Source organism: Clytia hemisphaerica, unplaced genomic scaffold (assembly GCF_902728285.1).
Source record: "Clytia hemisphaerica strain Z4C2 unplaced genomic scaffold, Clytia hemisphaerica genome assembly, whole genome shotgun sequence".
Lineage (NCBI taxonomy): Eukaryota > Metazoa > Cnidaria > Hydrozoa > Leptothecata > Clytiidae > Clytia > Clytia hemisphaerica.
This window is the reverse complement of record NW_027104383.1, coordinates 126,546-143,857: the sequence shown is the minus strand read 5'-3', so window position 1 is coordinate 143,857 and position 17,312 is coordinate 126,546. Positions and strand designations below refer to the sequence as shown.

General features: G+C 37.3%; 1 protein-coding gene across 4 annotated transcripts in view; it reads right to left on the bottom strand.

Moving 5' to 3' along the window:
• LOC136819246 (talin-2-like) overlaps positions 1-17,312 on the bottom strand; it is a 31,591-nt gene that overhangs the window by 11,212 nt on the left and 3,067 nt on the right. For 2 of the 4 annotated variants that reach the window (XM_067075465.1, XM_067075463.1), the window contains exons 7-33: positions 17,176-17,275; positions 16,308-16,504; positions 15,808-15,878; positions 15,423-15,486; positions 15,131-15,235; positions 14,677-14,832; positions 14,287-14,388; positions 13,597-13,995; positions 13,062-13,222; positions 12,741-12,891; positions 11,014-11,604; positions 10,527-10,658; positions 9,885-10,028; positions 9,314-9,526; positions 8,916-9,050; positions 8,449-8,577; positions 7,821-8,132; positions 6,569-6,694; positions 5,752-6,089; positions 5,473-5,567; positions 3,442-3,653; positions 2,907-3,050; positions 2,695-2,715; positions 2,291-2,452; positions 1,573-1,713; positions 972-1,153; positions 332-464 (exon numbers count right to left, since the gene is read on the bottom strand). In XM_067075465.1, coding sequence (XP_066931566.1) covers positions 332-464; positions 972-1,153; positions 1,573-1,713; positions 2,291-2,452; positions 2,695-2,715; positions 2,907-3,050; positions 3,442-3,653; positions 5,473-5,567; positions 5,752-6,089; positions 6,569-6,694; positions 7,821-8,132; positions 8,449-8,577; positions 8,916-9,050; positions 9,314-9,526; positions 9,885-10,028; positions 10,527-10,658; positions 11,014-11,604; positions 12,741-12,891; positions 13,062-13,222; positions 13,597-13,995; positions 14,287-14,388; positions 14,677-14,832; positions 15,131-15,235; positions 15,423-15,486; positions 15,808-15,878; positions 16,308-16,504; positions 17,176-17,275 — 4,716 coding nt within the window. The remainder of the gene's footprint in view (positions 1-331; positions 465-971; positions 1,154-1,572; positions 1,714-2,290; positions 2,453-2,694; positions 2,716-2,906; positions 3,051-3,441; positions 3,654-5,472; positions 5,568-5,751; positions 6,090-6,568; positions 6,695-7,820; positions 8,133-8,448; positions 8,578-8,915; positions 9,051-9,313; positions 9,527-9,884; positions 10,029-10,526; positions 10,659-11,013; positions 11,605-12,740; positions 12,892-13,061; positions 13,223-13,596; positions 13,996-14,286; positions 14,389-14,676; positions 14,833-15,130; positions 15,236-15,422; positions 15,487-15,807; positions 15,879-16,307; positions 16,505-17,175; positions 17,276-17,312) is intronic. The other 2 variants (XM_067075466.1, XM_067075464.1) reach the window with 1 other exon arrangement.

Sequence of the window (17,312 nt, the reverse complement as noted above, 5' to 3'; positions counted from 1 at the left end):
TTGAAAAATGTCATCATGATCATCTTTGGACTTACATCGGAAAATTTGCGAAGCCCTCCTTCTACAATACCCGATCTTGCATGACCGTTTTTATTTCGTCAATCTCGAGACCTGTTTCCCTCTTCATTTAAAATGTAGTACATTATAGCGGACATAGTTTCGAAGGTGTGGTGAACATAAGGCATTCTTTAAATCGACATAACGACTAGAAATTTAAATCATAATATTGGCTAATAACTATGTGTAGAAAAACAAATTTAGTAAGAAATTCCATAGCTGTCATAATTTTCTATGTCGAATCCCCCCAAAAAGTGGTAGTTCCTTTAGATACCTTCAGTGATCCTTCGGTTGTTGGTTTCAAGTTATTGCTAATAGCTGCCAGTGAAGCTTGATCGATTTTATTGATGGCTCTGTTGATCATATCACCGGCTTGGTCGCATTCTTGTTGTCCTGGAGCGTTCTCTCTGCGGGAAGAGAAAGTTATGCATTGAAAACATGACTTCAAACCCATGAGTATAATTTGAATGATAAGTACACGCGAGACAAGACTTATTTTTGTAGGTAGTGTAAAACTTGATTTTTGACTTATATTTAAAAAAAGTTTGTAATTTCAAGAATATATGGTATATCATAGAATGGGAAAAAAAATTGGAGTTTTGGCTGTGCCATAAAATGGAACCCGGAGCTGTGACAATTTCCGGCCTCACAAGATATACGCAGTTTTTTCATTTAGATTTTTATTAAATGTGTTTGGCGGTAGGCAACTCTCAACTATATCATTATAATAATTAGTTCATTTGGCGCCCTGATAATCGTGGAATGTAACGTGTTTACATTTTGTAAGAAGATATTTTAAGCTCACACGATGCGAATTTGTTGAGTTTTTTGCTGACCTGAGTTTTTATTGCCTGATTTCTCTGAGTTACAAGACAGTGCTGAAGGGGTAAGATGGAAAAGAATACATAACTTACTTCAAACAGGTAACAATCTTTTTCATGGCATCAGCCAAAGCTCTTGAGTGTTGAGCAAAGATTTGCCATGTAGGTTGATCTTTGTTGTTGATGGCCAATTGTTTGGCGGAAACAAAATAGTTGGTACTGGATGTCACCATAGATTTACCGGACATGATCAATGGATATTGCGCTGCTTTGGCCTATGGGGGAAATCGGAGGTTTAATATATTGTCCGATATTCCTTGAAATATCAAAGTAGTCTAGACGATCCCATAAATTACGTCAGAGTCAATACTTGTCTCAGTTTGAAACAATAACCAAGATGCAAGAAGGTGCGATTTCCTCACTTGAGGTCGGGGTAATTGTTGTTAATGATGTAAGATTGCAATGTCCCTCTAACATTACAGCATAGACCTTACAGCTGATTGGTTGTAAGTGACGTAAAATCAGTCAATACGTCACTTGCAACCTGTAGGGTCCGTGATGTAATGCCAGAAGACATTGAAATGCTGCATGTCATGAATGAAATCGATTTAAGATGTTTTTACTCAAGTAACTTTAAATGTTATTTTAAAAGGATTAGACCAAAACGGAAGAAAACAAAGCAGCGCATTCTTACCTGTTTGCTGATCTTAGCGGGAACTGAAGCGAATTCAGGAGAGGATGCATAAGTGACTAAGCTATCGACAGCTTCGAGTAAGGGTTCAGTAGCTTTGGCACACTCGTTGCGATTGTCCGGTGTCATGTTTGCAGCATAAACCTGGATAAAATTAATCAAAACATCATTTAGAGAGTCTTTCTATGTACAAAGGTTTTTCCGTTCGAATAAGTTACATAGTTTCCACCATAATTTCTGTCCCTACAATAGAACACTTTGCTTCCATAATAGTGTTACTTTATAATTTAAACAAAATCTGTAAACAGCTATATTTTGTTTATTAGTTTATTGTATACTGGAACTCACTGGGCTATTCCAGAAAGAAATTGTACCCCCTATGTTGAGATTTTTTTTTAAAAAGGTGATCACCTGGATTTTTTCCCAATTTTAGGACCCCTTTGATTTTTTTCTCCCATTTCTTTGGACCACTCTGGATTTTCGACCTCGTTATAATGACCCCGATTTTACTGACCCCCCGGATTTCATCATTCAAAAAACCAGATCACCCTTGATTTTTTATTTTCCAGACCACCCTGGACGTCACACCTCCTCAACATAGGGGTACAGACTATTTCTGGAATAGCCCATTATATCTGAACCTGCAAAGGGTTTAAAAATGCAACGTTAAAAAAGTTATCAATTGAACACTGAAATTGCTTCAATAATATAGGTTACATACCTTGATGAATTTGACGAGGTTTGCAGTATTGTTAGCGACATCTTTCGCTGATTGCACAAATTGTCGCTTAGCAACGGGGTTGTCAGTCTTGGTGGATGCCAGTTTGCAAGCATTGCAAAGACCAGCGGTGTGCTTAGCGATAACTGTTGCTGCGGAAAGGATCTAAAAGACAAAATTTGTGAATCGTTCGTTATCAACCAATTATTCCGAACTCTATTAAATATAGTTTATTGTGTTTTATATTTAATTCTTAATACAGGAGTTGCTCGTTTAAAAACATTTAAAATATTTTTTTATCTTTCATGTTGGGATTAAATTTAATATTTCATTTTAAAATTCAAAATGGTTAATGGTTTATTTGAATTTAAAGGTTTAAAGATTATGACTAGCATTTCATTTCTTACCCTATAATACTGTTTTTCATCCTAAAAGAAACAAGTTATTAAAATTTGTTTAAAATAATTAATATTTTTAGCAGGCTGTGGTAATTAATATCGCAAAGTAAAGTAATTATTTAAAAAAAAGCAGAAGTTCATTCATACTTTTGTGAAAGATATTTTGAAAAAGTTCTTCATATTTTGGTTTATCTAGGACTTTTTTGGTATTGAGCCATTACCTGTTGTTGAGAATTGTTTTCGCTAAGAAGTCCTTCACAGGCCCCGCGGATTGCATCACGTGCTTTTGCAAATTGTGATTGGTCGACAAGACCAGCTCTCCCAGCTGTCGACGATGGGTCAGAAATTGCGACTAAGTATGCAGCCTAAAGAGAAAGAAAAGTATTGAGGTATCATGTTTTAAGAATATCTAATACTTTCTTCTACGTAGAGACCTGAGACATAGACATTCACTGAGATAGGAAATCCCCGGAAATCCCATCTTACTCAGAGCACAAAAAAGGAATCGTAGACAAGGCTTGGTATAACGATACCAAGCAGGTCGGACAAAATGCCCGAACAGGGTTGCTTTAGCTTACAAATTATGATTTTTGGTCGGGCAATATCCGACCGTTATTTCAAATCCTGCATAAATTAGAATTACAAAATATAGATTTCTCACCAGAGCACTATTATAAGGGCATATAGAAGGGTTGTACTACTTTTACTGGTAGTTTATAAACTTAAGATCGAACATAATTTTGACATCTTTTTTACCTGAGCAGTTGATTCAGTCAATTGACACACTGCATCAGATGCCACACTGGCTGCATTAGCCAGCGTATCGGTGTCCTCTTTCTTCAAGGATGCAGTCATATCTTGCATGGATTGAGCGAGTTGTTGGGAACGTTCAGTAGCTGTGTCCAAACATTCGAAGAAAGAAGCCTCGTTAACTGGCTCAACCGGATTCTCCAACACATGTGCCACACCTAATAAATCATACAAAAACACATATACATCATCTCCCTTTTCTAGGCCAAACAACAAATTCTCTTTAACCCTTTAAGTGCCGATGTCGTATATATACGACATGGGCTATATAGGAGGGCGAAGCCCTCCTGTAATGCCCAGTTTGATTTAGAAATCGTTATTTTTGGTCGAACTCGTAGGAATTAGATTGTCCTTTATGGTCAAGCAAAAAAAATTTCAAAAGTGAGTCTTTCCAGCGAGATTTTAAGCGAAAAAGTCAAAAAAATGCAAAAAATTGACAAAAATTCACTTTTTTGAGATTCTGACCGTTTTTTGACTATTTTTGGTCAACGAGTGATCCAAGAACCTCCAAATTTGGCCCTGTTTTACTTTATTCTGTCTTCTAGTGAATCGATTTGAAGTTTTACCACTGGGCACCTTTCCATCAGTTCAGTCAGGTCCGCGCAGGGGCCTGACTGCTGCTTTAATTCCCTAACCTACCCCCCCCCCCCCCTGGCCGCCGCCCACCACGCCCTTCCTAAATCGGGCGGCGCCGAAGGCGCCCAAAAGAAAGAGGAGACTCTAAGCTATCCAACGAGCTATATACGAGCTTCTAATTCATTCTAGATCAGAAGATATAAGCCCTTAAAGTTTGAACTAGCAATTTAAAAAAAAAAACTTAGAAAAAAGGACCCTGGCACTCAAAGGGTTAAAGAAAAATTGCAAAAATTATTTTTTTTCTTAAATTTCTCAATTTTTGGCCTAAAATCACTCAAAAATGCTGAAAAACACCAAAAAATCACATTTTCAATTTTTTTTTTCACTTTGTTTAACCCTTTAAGTGCCGATGTCGTATATATACGACATGGGCTATATAGGAGGGCGAAGCCCTCCTGTAATGCCCAGTTTGATTTAGAAATCGTTATTTTTGGTCGAACTCGTAGGAATTAGATTGTCCTTTATGGTCAAGCAAAAAAAATTTCAAAAGTGAGTCTTTCCAGCGAGATTTTAAGCGAAAAAGTCAAAAAAATGCAAAAAATTGACAAAAATTCACTTTTTTGAGATTCTGACCGTTTTTTGACTATTTTTGGTCAACGAGTGATCCAAGAACCTCCAAATTTGGCCCTGTTTTACTTTATTCTGTCTTCTAGTGAATCGATTTGAAGTTTTACCACTGGGCACCTTTCCATCAGTTCAGTCAGGTCCGCGCAGCGGGCCTGACTGCTTTAATTCCCTAACCTACCCCCCCCCCCCCTGGCCGCCGCCCACCACGCCCTTCCTAAATCGGGCGGCGCCGAAGGCGCCCAAAAGAAAGAGGAGACTCTAAGCTATCCAACGAGCTATATACGAGCTTCTAATTCATTCTAGATCAGAAGATATAAGCCCTTAAAGTTTGAACTAGCAATTTAAAAAAAAAAACTTAGAAAAAAGGACCCTGGCACTCAAAGGGTTAAGTACAGAATTTTAAACCCAAAGTTGGCCTGTATACGAAACAAGGATTAAACAAGGTGTTTCTTTTCAAACGGAAAATAGGATAAACGTAAAAAGACATTGACTAACTTGATGAATTATTGCTAAATTCGAAAACGGAATTGTTGAGACGAAAACACTTCTTTTAGACTAGAAATTTTTAAAACCATCATAACAGTACAGACTAGTCATACACGTATTACCGTGGCTTTTCTTCGAAAAATCACCGTCATTAAGAGATTCTCATAAATGACGCTATATTATTCGGTACGCCAATTCCCCTTTAAAATCGACTTTAGCGAGCGTCAACTTTGTTTTCAACCGCGCGGTTTTCAAATCATGTAAAAATATATATGTAATCAAACGTACCTTCAATGTTTCTGATTGCAGAGTCGCATTCTTTTTGACCGGGAGCTGTGGTCAAAGCTTCGTTCAATAGTTGGTTGATAGCGTCAGTTACACCCCTAAAGACAATTCGAAGAAGAGAAAAATGAGATGTAAATTTTTAATTTTAAAATTGTTTTGAACACTTTCACAAAATCATGACCATAACATTTTCCGTGTTCAACAATGTAAATAAAACCATTTGAAATATTATCATAAAACTATACAGTGAGTTTTTTGAAATCAGAATTATAATGGACTTACTTAGCAGCTGCAGCGAGTAGATTCTTTGCGTTTGGTGCTCCTGGGTCGGCGGCAAGTGATTTCGAAGCCAACAACAATCGACTACTGCATGTCGAGGTCTTTCTCAGATTGTTAACCAGTTGGTCTTGAGCCTGTTTGTCTTTAAATTTGCCAGCAAGTGTCAATCCACTCGTTTGGAAATCTTGGTAAGAATGTGAGAACTTGGCTGATGCTTTGGCAAGCTGACCACTTGGTCCCTTTGCAGCGTGGACGACATCGTTGGCAGCGGCGTTCAAGTTGAGACTTGATTCGTTGAGACGTTCTTGGACTTGACTGAAAGGATCTTCTGAGACGGGGAACTGAAAATGCACAGTGAAATCAGTTCGCAACGATCGAAAGTGTTTATTTTATAATACACAGCTGCTGGAGTATCTGAAAGGGCTACCTATATTGGGCTTTTCCAGAAAAAAAACCGTATACCCTCTGTTGAGGACAGGTCCATTTCCGTTCCAAGGAAGATACAAAAATCTGTCAAAAATAACTGGAGTCCCATGGGGGTAGCTTTTTAAATCCAATACTAAAATTCATTATTCCTGAAGGGGTTTAAACCTTAGATTGCCTGGGGGGTTACAGCATTTCCAGCCACAGGAAGGATAGACCTCCTCAAAAGGGGTATATGTTTCTTTTCTTCTGGAAAAGCCCATTAACTAAATTTAAGTCTAGACGGTTGTAATGCAGAAAGTTTTAAAGAGTATCAAAATATAAACGGATGGAAAAAAAACTTGCTCAAGATCTCAAGAAAAACTTAAAAGCAAGTGACAGATTCTGCAAGAGGTACCTTGATGTCAGGATTTTGCAAGAGTTGACTTGCAGCATTGATTTCTTCGATGGCATCTTCGACAACCCTTTGGCCTGGTAAACAGTTCACAACGTTGTTCAAGGCTGCAGATACTCCACGAGCGACCTGAAGAGAAAAATATGAAGAGTATAGGATGGTTTGAGTCGAGGTTTTGTTAACCAAATGTTTACTAATTGTACTTTATATAATATTGACTGCAATGCAGCAAAATTTGGCAATAAGTCCCATGAAATGGCGAACATTTCACCGTAATTAGGTTAAAGTTTTCTCTATTCGATGTCAATGTTTTTTCTAGCGATGTAATCAATTTTAAGTTCAACTAAGGTGATGTAAAATTATTACTTCGCTTTTCGATTCTTCAGTTTCAGCTTTTTTCAAAGGAATACAATCGAGCAGCTCTGTAACCCTGTTCTGTAATTTTAAATTGACCATTTCCACAAATACATAGTGCAAGCAAAAATATTTTATTCTCATAGAGGAAGTTTCACTTTACTTTTTCTCTTTTTTTTATAAAAACAAATTTTTCGTGTTTACTGACACCCTGTCGAGCTCATAATAAATAATGGAAAGTTTGGAGAGTCGACATAGGACACTTGGGGTGCCTTCAGAAAATATTATTACATTTTGAATGAATCAGTTATGATTGGCAATACTAGCTTACACGAAAATAGTTTTTGTTAGCTGAAGGAGGTCATCACAACGGAACTATTAGAACATTATCTTAATAAATAAATAGTGGATGGTATACCACCGATTACAAGCGACCCCATTTACATGTTATCAAAAGAAACTAATAAGTCCAAGTTATATTTTTAGAAGGTTAGGTCACGAACAGACACGTTTGAAAACAAAAAAGTTTTCAAATGTTGCAGCTCCCTTTCTCTCATAGAAATGGGTTCACCATTATTTTAGTTAGAACTGATAGAGCTGTTTTATTAAAGTTCCTTGGTGATTGAAGTGACACAGTCTAGCATGCCAGGTGAATGAATTTATGAAAACTGAGCGATAAAGTACAGTCTATCTAAAGTAACATTATCCCGTAATCATTACTGTAAACCATGAAACACCTTTAGTATAATCTACGTATTATAACCGATTCCAGTCTTATTAACCCCAGAGCCCCGTTCCGATTCCGAAAAGCAGAACCATTATGCTAAAATGTGGTATGATAGATTTTCCAATAAGAAGTCTATTGACAACATTAAGGCATGAAAAATTAGATTAGACTTACTTGAGCTAGTTTTTGTTGATTATCAGGATCATTTGGATTTTCCAACGCACGTTTGGCTTCTTCAATCAAATTTGCTGACTCATGCATGACCACTTGTGACGCTTTCAAAATGGCTTGCTGATCCGACGGCTTTTCTGACGTGGCAGCAACACCACGAACGGCGTTTGTCAAGTTTTTCAACGCGCTTGCCGTGTCCCGAGCGGCAATGCCAGTATAACTGTCGTTGCCTTGAGCTGCGGCCGTCAAGAGTTGAGCCATGGTTGCACCAACTGATTTTGAAGTGGCACCAACCTCAAGTGCTCGTTCGTCAGCCTGAAAGTTAATGTTATTTATTAAAAACAAGTTATTAGGTTTTTGCAAGAAAATTGTAAAGAATCGCACAATTATCTTCATGAAGAAATAAGAATCTCAACTGATACCATAAACCAAAGCACCACCAAAACCACATAGATAGATAAAGTCGATATTCTACGCCGAGAGTCCAGTAATCTAGGATTTTCGATTGCTCCTTTATTCTTTTTCACCTAATCTTAAAACTTTAACACATGACATCACAGTACTGTTCCCTCTAGGTAGTTCCCAATCAGCAAAATTGCAACTGCAAAGTGAAAAAAAGTTTGCTACTCACATTATCATCAGGGAAAGGTCTTAATCTTCCTTCGTCAGCAGCAACTCTCATTTCACCCAATTGTTGTTCAAGAGCTTTGACTGCTGCCAATGCATTATCAATCTCCAGTGAACCACATGCTTCAGCAGCCTTGAGAAAGTGAAAAATCAATCAAGTTGATCATGTAGAAGCAAGTTGAATCACTCCTGAGCAATGGTGTTTTTGGGGCTGATTTCTTTAACCGTATCAAACATTTCATAGTTAAGGCAGAAATCAAATAAGTAGGTTCGAGATAAAAAAGGTATCAAGTAGAAAAGGGAATAAAAGGGACAAAAAAATTTTCAATAAGTTTTAACTTTATAATTTCTTACATGGTAGAAAATCTCACAAGGAGGAAACATTTCAAGAGCTTCTTCTCGCAAAGGTGTTCATCATGTACAAGAGAGTCCCCTTTGATAAAATTATTCTCAAGAGGCTTTTCCACCCACCTTTTCAGCAGCTATCCTCAGTTCATTGAGGGCATTTTGTGTGTTTTTACTTGAGTTTGACAATTGCAAAGCAACTGCATTATCTCCGACTGTAGGAACTGCGGCTTTCGAATTTGCGACAAGTCTGGATCCAGGCTATAAGAAAATTGATTATCGGGATAAAATACTTTGCATTTCAATCAAGGCCAAATAACGAACTGCTTAATCCAAATAATAAAAGATTCGACGTGTCCACCAGGCAGATTAAGCGTACTGCAAAAAAAGGAAAACTTTTTCGAAGCCTTTTATTGCTAGGAAATCTTTCTAAGCGCCGGGCTCATTTTCATATTTTACTGCAGGATAAAAACCGCCACCGTATCGAATTGGGGACAAAGTTATGTATGTACAAAACAACTCACAGGAATAAAGTTCTTGGAAGCAGTGATCAAACCCAATTGTGCGCTTGGCTTGTCCAGATTATTGTGACTATCCCTGATACTATGGATGAGGTAATGTGATTGTTCGTTGACGCCTTTAATGGAATCTTCGCACTGTTGCTGTGACGACGGGTTTCGGTTGCTTGGACCGGCAGCCTTTGCGGCTGACGTCAGTTGTGTGGCAGAAGCGACAGCCTAAGTATGAAAGCGATGAAAGTAATCAATTACTCTCGGGTTGGAAAAAAATCTCAAAACTTAATAAGCGGGGGGGGGGGCTATTAGGTACCCGAGAGAAACTGCTGTTTTTGCGGTTTGAATCACGAAATCAGGGTTTCTTTTTTAAGAATTTACGATTCTTTGAAACAAAACTCGTCACTCGTTCAGCGGGCAACAAAATAAAGATCAATTTTAGAACGTTTGTTGAAAAAGGGGAATTCACCTTGACCACCGTCTCGTACTCTGGTGATTGCAGAGAGCCTATTGGTATTGCAATCTGGTCGAAAAGACACGAAAAACTAAAAAATGATGATCATTATGAATGAAAATAGCAAACCTGCTTGGCAGCGTTTTCCAACCGTCTGATGAGTTTTTTCTTCAGTGCGTTACTGGCGGCGGCGTTGGTGGCCACACGCAAATCTTCGGCAGCCCGCTTCAATTTCTCCTGCTCATTCTTGTCATTCGGATTCTTGGCAGCACCCTGGTAGAGAAAGAAGGTTAGGAAAATATTCAATGTATTTCATCAAATTTTTGCCAGAAGTTCTAGTTCACCACAAGGCCAAAATACCTAAATTCATCGCATTCATTAATGACACTCTCACAAGAAACAGTTTTTGGAGTTATTCGACCTTGCTAAAATCACGAGCGGGCTTAGACCCAAACACAACGCCAAGCGGTCGAAAGTTATGTGTTTACCTGCCCCAATTTAAATATAAATGAGGTATTTGTTGTTGATAGATTTATATAGTCAGAGTAAGGGAGTCTGCTCAAGTCGACTTGCAGGAGAGAAAATAATAACTTATTTACGCTCTTCAAAAGTAACTAGCAGTCGCTTCATTTGTTGTTTTTATACTTGCTGCTTTTACTTTTAAGTTACTACGTTTTCAATATAGGTCGGCAATTTTTAGTTCAAATTCGAAAATCTAGACAAGATTTAACCTAAAATCACTCGGGGCTTGAACTGAAAACAAAAAAGTACCTTAGCTGCTTCAACCAATTTGGCAGTGGCATCAGCAAGAACTTTTGCAGCGGCTAACAATCTCTTCTGCGCATCGTCATCTTCTTCCCCTTCTGCGTCTCCTTTGATACCATTGACAAGCAGGGAAGTAGCCTAGAAAATTTTGAGTTGAGATAGAGAGGCCTTGTTTCCCTAACACCCTACCTGGGAGTGCTTGGGGTTCAAACACAGTCCACTACGGTGCAAGTCTGTGATAAAAAACTTCACACTACTAATCGGCAAAATGTTAGTGATAGTGATAGCCTTATCCAAATGGTGAGTGAATTTATACCGAGTTTAGAGCATCCAACGATCATTAACGCTTAAAAAGAAACATTTCTGTAAAAATGACTATTTTCATCGTTTCAGAAACAATTCATCGAAAATAAATTTAAAGAACGTTACCAAATGGCTAAAAATTGGCCAAGTTTCAAACAAAAAGAGCTGTGATACTCAAATGGACACTAACCTGTGCAAGGATTTTGGCTTGCCGGACCATTTCCCCAGCATTACCCATACTATTGAACAACTTGTCAGTTGCATTGAGAATGTCATCACATGCGTGGTCAAACTGACCGCCTTTACGGTTCGCTCCATCACGGATGTGGTTCAACAAATTGTTCAATGCATCAGACACAGCTGTGGCAGCATCTTTAATTTTGCTTCGGTAACCGTCATCTTCGGTCGCATCAAAACAAGCCCCTTGGACACCGTCTACACTGGAAGAAACCAGTTTTGCAGCTTCCACCATTTGTTCTTGACATAAAGGACTTGAGATATGAGGAGCGAGTACCTTAGTACAAGCCACAAGTTGTGATGTAGTCATCGCTGTTTCCTTAGCATTTTCAATGATCTTGTCTTGTGAATTCGTGTCTTCGGTAGTACTGGCAATATTCTTAGCCTCCAAGACGAGCGCGGCGGTGGCATTAGCGACCGCTTTGGCCAGTTGTAATAAAAGTTCTTCAAATTCGGCATCTACGTCAGCATCTCCAATAGCGATCATGATGCTGGCGCTTAATGTTCCGATTTCACCGGCATGTGTCAACAAATCTTGTCGTGGCTGAAGACAGAAAAAGTTACAGTATCAGGGGGGGGGTCATGCAGTTATTATATAAACACTATGACAATTACTACCGTGGTGGTATATAAACCAAAATTTGGGAAAACAGTTCCTCCACCAGTGGACTAACTGCAACATGGGTGGTGCCTAAGCCCAAAATTGTCGATTTTGGTAGGATATGGTGTACTAAGTGAGCACATTTTTCAATTTTTCACTTAAAATTTTAGGTTTTTAAAAAATTCCGGAAGCAAAAAAATTCAAAACATTTTTTTCAAAAGTAAAAGAAAAATCAAATTTTTTTCTTCAATCAAGGCATGAAAGTTATTTTAACAAACTTGGAAAATGATTGAGATATTTAACTCTTGAACGGTCGTTAATAAGACGTACCCAGTGAAATGGTATCAAAAATGAGGAATTCCGTGAAAAAATTGCCAAATTTGGCATTTTTGGGGTGGTATACACCAATTTTGAGGGTAAAATCAGTTAGTACACTATGGAATAACTGCAAGGGTGGTGGTGTCTGTAGAAAATGTCCAAAATTGCAGTTACTCCACATAGTGTCAAGGAGTAACTGCAAGACCCCCCCCTGACAGTATTATGTTAGTTCAAAGAGTGTCTGCATTATCATTAATCTACACCCCTGTGTCACACACCCACTGGTAGAAAATTTGGCCAAGATTTTGTTCTCGGTGGCAAAAATACCCTACAATTTCAGGTCCGCCGGGAGATTGACTTCGATTTCATCCCCGTTCGAAATTCTACGCAAATATTGCAATCAAAATCCATCCCTTGGAACAATAGAACTCTATCCCTATCCTATATTTGAAATTTCGATAGAAATTTTTATCCCCTCCGGGGCTGCGAGGCAGGGGTGTTACTAGTCAAATATTTTATAAAACATCCAAATAAAGTCGTCAATAGCCAATCATAGCTATTATGGCTTGTAGAAGGGACGTCTGTCGATGAACACGCCAGAACATGGATTAATCGAGTGGCGGTTACCCAAATCGAGCAACGTGTCCCGATTGAGTTTTGATTTGTATTTCTATTTCTCTGTATTTCTATATATCAATTTGCATAAACTTTACATAAAGTTATTCCAAATATGTTTAAAGTAGTAGGTAGTGTAAACTTACTTTTCTGTCATTAGGGTTGAGCGAAAACAAGAGGTTATTGAAAGCGCCAGACAAATCTTTTGCAGCATTCAACAGGTTGTTGTCACCTTGATCATCCATTAAGGTGGCCAACATACGAATTCCACGCATCAATTCTTCCAAGTTCGAATTTCTAAAATAAAGAGAAGTTGCATATTTTGAACGAACAATTCTGCGTCTTGAAGTTTCATGCTGTTACAATCATCAGCTGGTATAAGGCTAAATGAACAAATTTCCTTTTTGAAAAATATCCTTGTGAACAGTTGTGAAAGAATCGAATTACAAAAAATAAGGGAATCTTACATAGTTGAGACACCAGCACCAATAGCTGTGTAATTAAAGCCCTCTGGATCACCAGAAGTTAGGGAGACGATGGCAGCTGTGGCAGCACTCATGGCAGCCAAACGATTGGAGACGTTGCTCTTTGATATCTCCTTCTGATCGTCCATCCATTTCAAAGATTGCTATACAAAAGAAAGATTTAGTAGATTTCTAAGTTTTGAAAATTACTAATAATACTTCAGTCGTGCTGTTTTAAGGACTCTCGAATTTAATAAAACTGTCTAGCTAACTAATTCTAGTGACTAAATTATGTCCGATGTTAGGACGAAAGATTTACTCAGCTAAAATAATTGATTTTAAAGAATCAGGTCATCAAGAGGGCAACTTTTATTTTTTTGTTGAAGGAAACTCAGACCATAGCTTAGAAAGGCAGGACCGTTGGTGGCCAAAAAAGTACTTTTTCTAGTACTTTTCAACTAAAAAGGCCGTTTTTACCAAAATTTCAATGATTTCTGGTAGGGGTTTAAAAGGACACGAAGAATGGTCTGAAACTTACTGGGTCTTCAGCGTTGACAGGGATTTCCGGTGCTTGATTCAACAATTCCTCAACAACGGGTCTACGTGAACGTCCATCGTCAATATTCTTAAACAACGCCTTCTGGCCAGCCGAAAATTCTCCAATTTTGGCGGTGTGACCAAGAGGTGGTTGATGACCTGAATGTTGAAGACCCCGCTGATTAGAAAATTGTTCGTCGCCCATATTTCCCATGTGGTAAGAACTCGGTCCTTGACCACCAGCTCGGATGACGGCTGGTATAGCGACAGATCCTGATTGAGGCATCTTCGATCTGTTGGAGTTTCTTGATAAAACGGTAGCTTTGTTAGGGAGGACGGTATCTTCCAGCATGGTACTCTCTTCGTCATAATCGCCATCATACATATCATGTGCTCGTCTCTGTATGTGTGAAAATGAAAAAGAACAAGCGATTTTAATTTCAGTGGAAACTCGTTAACTCGAACCTTTATAACTGCAATCTTGTCTTCTTAACTCGAACAAGTTTGCTCCTCGTCCCTTCAGTAAACAATGCTTTACAAAACCTTACTCCATATTTGAACAAATTTGTGTCCCCCTTCCTGCGTGTTCGAGTCATAGACACTCCTTGGTATGAATTTCAATTTAAAGTAAGCATATTAAAGTTACTATTTAAAGTCTTCAATATAGTCATATAAAAACAAAATCATTTACCTTTTTGAGTATGATATCAATATATCCAGCAATCAATTGACTGATTTGTTCTCCTTCAGCCGTTTGTACAGAGTAATAACCTTCCGTGTAGTCTCCAAAATCCTATGCAAAAAAAATTAAACAGCGTTTTGTGCATGAAAGAATGACATATATTGTGATTGGAACTCTACAATTATAATATCACATGCATAGTTCAAAGTCCCAAAATCCTGGATAATATACTGTGTTATACTCTATATAATTCAAAAGATTTTGCTTCAATAGTAGGGGTTGAAAGTTCTTGCTTAACAGTTTGCTTAATCAAAGGTTCAATCAACAGGTGAAATCTTTTCAAATGTCATTAATGGTGTGGCGATATTCTTAAACAGAGAGTCCGGGGGAGTCACTTACCAATGTGAAACTGTTAGGAGAAGCAGCCCAACGTCTGACTTGAGTTAAAGGCCAGACTTTTAAGACTTGCTTTGTCTTCTCGTCGACACGAAGGACACTCTCTTTGTTTACACCAAGTAATCGAGGTACAAGTTTATTCTTCCCCTTCATTTTTTCCTACAAAAAAATTAATATTGATTTTTATTAAATTCAACATGAAAAACAGATTGAATATTGAGTATTATCAGACATACAAAATCTTAAACATTAAAGAAATTTTAGTCTAAAATTAGAGAATTTGGCAGCGGTAGGCAAGGTCGAAGATTCAATTCCCTGGCAAGATGACCATACTAAGAGAAGGATCGAGGATAGCTGGAGCAATCCAGGGAGAAAGAGTGGCGCTTTCAAAAAAGTCTTCAGGTTGCCACGCCACAGTTATTACTCAAACATCTAAAAATAATATGACCTATTGTACCTTGACTAAGAAGAAAGTGACACCATAAGTTGGTAAATCTTGGCAGAGCTGGATGTATTTGTATTTAGCATTTAAAGCATCAATTCCAATAATAGACTTGTGTTCCTACAAGAAAGAAGGGAGTACTTTATAAGATGAAACAAGCATAGAACATTATAGCCAATCTAAGAAAATTAGAAGTTAATGTCGCAAAGGTAGAACCAAAAAACTTTGAAATCTATACACCAAGTTATATGATTTGTTATAAAAACCAGCCTGAAAATACAGAGAGCTGAAATGATTTATCACTTACCTCCTTTATTTTCTTCTCGACTTCCTTTTTCCTCAAATACTCCTTTGGTATCAACTCTTTAAAACTAAAAGAAGAAAGCAAATAATTAGTGAAAGTTCAGTTGTGAAAAACACTCCACTGCTTAAGAATAAAGCTAAAACACCCCATAAGGTATTAAAATAAAGTAGTTAGAAGAAGTAAGGACGCATTGTTCACAATGCTCATTTAGTTTGTTTTTTGTTTAATTTTGCCTAAGTTTTCTATTGTTTTTTTTTCTTTCTCGTTTTTCTTTTTATAAGGTTCCTCTCTCCTGGCGGTATAATCTAGCGGTTTTTTGCGGGAGGGCTGGAACCTTTTAGTGTTTGTATTCTATGTTCGTGTCATTACTTATGTAAGTAATACTCACTCAATATATCCAGATTTATATCGTCCTTCATCGTAGTCTCCATATTGTACTTGAATACTGTATGCTGCAAACTAGAAAATAAATAAATGTTTTGAAAACAGTTACAGTATAATAATGTCATTATTCACAAAACACTTTAGATATGCTTTGGCCTTTTATGAAAACAATTGTATGTAAAAGGAGTTATTGTAGAGTTTTACTTTTGCAAAGTTTCAGGCTTCTTTAAAGACTTTCCAAACTGAGGTTAACTTGAAAAAATATAAATTTCATATTGCGGAAACTCGCATTAAAGAGAACTTACTACAATCTTAGGTGCAGTCAACCGATCCTAGATTTGACATCTTATGAAAGTTCAGTTTGAAAAATGAAAACGAATGAGCCAGAAAGGAAGCTTAAGATAGAAATAGACGGACACAAATAGAGGTTCCGATTTGAAGAAATAATTTTCTTTTTAATAATGGCAATAAAATTCCAGTCCAGTTTCAGTGACAGATTCTCACCTTAGCTGCTTCTTCCATTGGACAAGGGTACGTTCCATTGACAATACCGTCTTGTGATTGTGAATACAAAAGATTGATTTCGACAGGGTTTTTGATGTTTACACTTTGTTCATACATGTATTTTCTTCGCAATACAACAAGTGTATTATCGTCGACTCCAGCTTCTCGAAGTGTTTTATCGTGTCCAAGCCAGTTAGCTATAAAATTTTTGTTGTTGTATTTCTTAAAGCTTTCATTTCATTATAATATTGAAAGTGATAATATTTGATTTGAAACAGAGGTATTGCAGCAAGTTATTATGGTTCGAGAAGAGGCTTTTTATATACTTTAACCATTTGATATGATAAAATGAGAGATTTCACTTAATATTGCAATCCTGGATGGTATGAAACTTTGAATATGAAATTAACTTAAAACTCATTTTCTTTACTCAAACTAGAAGAAGGAACTTGAATGTATCCATAGTCATTATAAAAACACTGGTCTGGAAGGCTTTTGTCTCTTTTTATTGTTAAAAGATGGAGCTTACGTACCAAAATCGATTTATTTTGCAAACTTTTTGATCATGTGATTGGAAAATAGACCAATCCCAAGAGGAGATTTTGGTAACGTGATCACAAAGTATGGAAATTACAACTTGTCTTTTGTTTGTAACAAAAGAAAATTTAACATAAAGCTAAAACAATACATTGCCAGACCGCGTTTTTTATAATGACTAAGATGTATTGTATCTTCGAAATCACACCATAGACCCAGCAGCTGATTGGTTGTAAATGGCGTAAAATCATTAATTTTGCAACCAATCAGCTGTTGGGACCATGATGTAATGTTAGAAGACATTGCAATGATGCATATCACAAATTCTTACTCTCATCATCAGTATGAAGTTTCTTCTTTAGTGTGTCCATTTTCTTTTTATCTCGTTCCTCAACTTTGTGCATTGTTGACGATTTCACTGATTGTTTTTCCTGAAATATATTGTGATGAATAGAGCCATTACGAAAC